Consider the following 3,162-nt stretch of genomic DNA (forward strand, 5'->3'; position numbering starts at 1 on the left):
ATCCAGGTGTTGTTTCTGGTACTGATGGTTGTGGCTGAACCGTTTCTTCGCTGTGCCGCTGCGGCTGGCGGCGTAGTCCCCCGAACGAGAATGGCCACGCCTGCAGCCGACGACGATCCTTTGGTGCCTCTCACGAACTGCTTTCCCGGCGTAATACTCAGTCCTTCCAAGATCCCATACACCTGCGAAGTTAACAATGCCCAAACACTGATTGGCTTGAACCTCTCCGCCTCGTACTACACCTCAGTTCTCACTCCTGAATGGCCGGCGACTCTTGATACGAAAACCGATACCATTACATTCATGCCTGATCGTGGGGCACCTTCAGGACGTTGGGAATTGGTCATAACACGTATTTCTGTTGATGGAAACTCTGACACTCCTATGACGACCAATAAGAGCNAATGACCAAACACTGATTGGCTTGAACCTCTCCGCCTCGTACTATTATGGAGAAGGTCTCATTCCTGGATGGCCGGCGACTCTTGATGCGGGAGCCAATACCATTACATTCAAGCCTGATCGTGGGGCACCTTCAGGACGTTGGGAATTGGTCATAACACGTATTTCTGTTGATGGAAACTCTGACACTCCTATGACGACCAATAAGAGCATGGACTTCATGCGCATCGGTGCGACCGAGGCGAATTTCGATGCGCTCTTTCCGTATTACGGTATGGGTGTATTGTTTGCACCTAATCTTCCGAGTGGCACCACGGCTTCCGACTACATGCTGGTCCGCTCTTTCAATGACTGCCAGTACACCCCTGCAAACTGCACTGACTCTGTTGGGTGCTACAGAATGCTGCCACCCGCGCATCTTCCCCCTCCTGGCGAATACTGGCTCTGTGTGACGTCAAATGACTGGCATTCTCAATACCTTCCATGGGGTGTGGAATCTCTTGAGGTGAAGGTACTGTTGTCCACTCCGCTGTACTTGACAGCTGGTAAAGACAGAAATGTCGTGCTGCAGGATGCGGAGTCTGTGGTCAGTAAACTGAGCCGTGTGTTCCTGGTGCGGTGCCCTGGCAACTACTGCCCCCTTGTGACTACTGACAGTGGGGAAGATGTGGTGCACCGTGATGCGTGTGTGAACACCTCCAGCTCGTCGCGTGTGTACCTGTCCGACGAACGTGTGCTGTTAGCAGCACCTGGTGTGTACGCTGTGTGTGTCGATGATGGTGATGGAGAGTACACTGCTCCCGCTGCGCTCCCGGTGACGGTGCTGGAGAAACCCTTTGCCTTCAAGGTAACTGCTGACAGGGCGAGAAACACTGTTACGATTGGTGTTAGTGGCGGTGACCTCGAGTGGCGCAGAGAGCCGTACACTGTGTGCGCTGTGTCACGGGATGAAACGTGTGATTCTGTGTCTGCGGGGCCTCGTTTGTGTGAGAAGAGCAGGTTCCCAAATTCATTTTCTGTGTCTATGGATCTCACCAGCAGGGGAATGCTTGTTGAGGATGTGAAGTTCTGCTTCATCGCAGCCAACGTGACAATCGGAGGACGCACCTACACGCATATGCAGAGTGTGCCAGAGGACGTGTGGGAGGATGTGCCGGAGGACGATGTTGAGTCGACCACAGGATTGTCTGGTGGAGTCATCGCCGGGATTGTCATTGCCTGCATCGTTGTATTAAGTGCTCTGGTTGTCGCTGTGATGTATGTGCTGCATCAGCGAAGGAGAAAAAGAAGGGAGTCACTGGACTCTGGCACACCACCCTCGCCGACAGTGCCACACTCTGTGCCGAGGGAATCAAATCCCCTGACAACTGTTTCGGCCGACACTTCCCCACCCACGCCTGTTCCACCCCAAGACGATGGTGCTGTCCAGGTGCCTGTTGCTGAGCAGCCCAGCAACGCAGTGGAGCGGCACATGGACCCCACAAATATGCAAGAGGTGGTGGACGGGAATTTAGCTCCTTCTGAGGAAACACACGAAGGCGGTATGACAAATACAGTAGGAAATGTTACTTCTTCTGGTAACAACGTAAGCCACAACATTGTGGCGTACCCGTCGACGCTTTATAATATGTCGCCAGCGGAGTTTAATGAAGTTTTGGTGAGGAGCGTGCAGGGATACGTGGAAAATCTTTACGCCACGTTGATGAATGGTGCGCAGCATGGGGCCGCTCCACAAACAACACGTGTTCCTCCTGAGCGCAGTGCAAACGAGGAATAATCTGATGAACCAACGGTTGAAGCACCTCACGTGAAGTATCAGCTAGAAAGTAACTCGCGGAATCTTTTATCTCTCGGTGCAGAATGGAGGTTTATCCGAGAGCGAATGCCTCCCCTCTCAAACAATACGGAACAAGGGTTTCCTTTGCCCGGGAAAGACAGTTATCATTTTACTTGTTACACTGGCCAAAGGAATCGCAGGAGCTGGAGTAAAACGATTCTGAGAGACACAAGGTTCTTTACAAGAAGCAGTTAGCTCATCAGAAGAAGGTGCTTGAGTGCGTACGAGAGTATTGCGATGACACAGATAGAGAATACATGAAGCTTTACGATCCACAGGAAAAAGATTACAAATGGCTCAATGAGCCACCCTCTATGAATTCACCGGATAATCATGACCCATCAAGCGACAAGGATAATTGAGGTGTGTAGTGCATTATGAGTGTGATTCCCGATGTGTCAATGCTTTGCCCAAATAAACAACACCAGAGGAAGAAGGAAATCTCCAAATCCTGAGCCCCATGCCGTCTACTTTCATTGTTCCTGTTACCACTCTGAAGAATACTCCTTCCTCTCCCCTTTGCCCAGCGTGTATCCATCGCAATAATACCTGGACCAGGAACTGTTTCATCTGGTGCTGCGTTGGGCGGTGCGAGTTATCGGAGTAGATGTGCATGAATGAGGGAGTGTTGAAGGGGTATCAATTCCGATGAGGTGAACTTATCGAAGGATTATATGATAGTTTTACAAGAGAAGGAAATACAGGATAAAATGTCTCTCTCTGTGTTTTTTTGTTCATGTGTGTATATGTGTTTTTGTATGTGTTGTGACCCGTGTGGTGTCGCGCGACAGTGGCAACTGTGACGTTAAGGCATTTGTATTCAAAGCCTGCCACAACGATCACAGGTGCAGGAATAAAGAAGGCGGAGCTGTGTGGCATCGACGCCCTGTGCACCGCGTTTCTCTCATTTCCCACCCCCTGGT

At 50.9% G+C, this 3,162-nt stretch overlaps 2 protein-coding genes across 2 annotated transcripts; both read left to right on the top strand.

Annotated features, from left to right (window-relative positions):
* Nucleotides 1–90: 90 nt before the first annotated feature.
* DQ04_14751000 (hypothetical protein) lies at nucleotides 91–408 on the top strand (the record flags this gene model as incomplete). The annotated part of the gene is made up of 1 exon (XM_009317193.1): nucleotides 91–408. One exon carries the CDS (start codon nucleotides 91–93, stop codon nucleotides 406–408), a length of 318 nt encoding a protein of 105 aa, XP_009315468.1.
* A 187-nt stretch (nucleotides 409–595) lies between these two features.
* On the top strand, nucleotides 596–2,179 carry DQ04_14751010 (hypothetical protein; the record flags this gene model as incomplete). Its single annotated transcript, XM_009317194.1, has 1 exon — nucleotides 596–2,179. One exon carries the CDS (start codon nucleotides 596–598, stop codon nucleotides 2,177–2,179), a length of 1,584 nt encoding a protein of 527 aa, XP_009315469.1.
* Nucleotides 2,180–3,162: the final 983 nt, after the last annotated feature.

This window comes from Trypanosoma grayi (assembly GCF_000691245.1).
Source record: "Trypanosoma grayi strain ANR4 Tgr_1475_V1, whole genome shotgun sequence".
Taxonomy (NCBI): domain Eukaryota; phylum Euglenozoa; class Kinetoplastea; order Trypanosomatida; family Trypanosomatidae; genus Trypanosoma; species Trypanosoma grayi.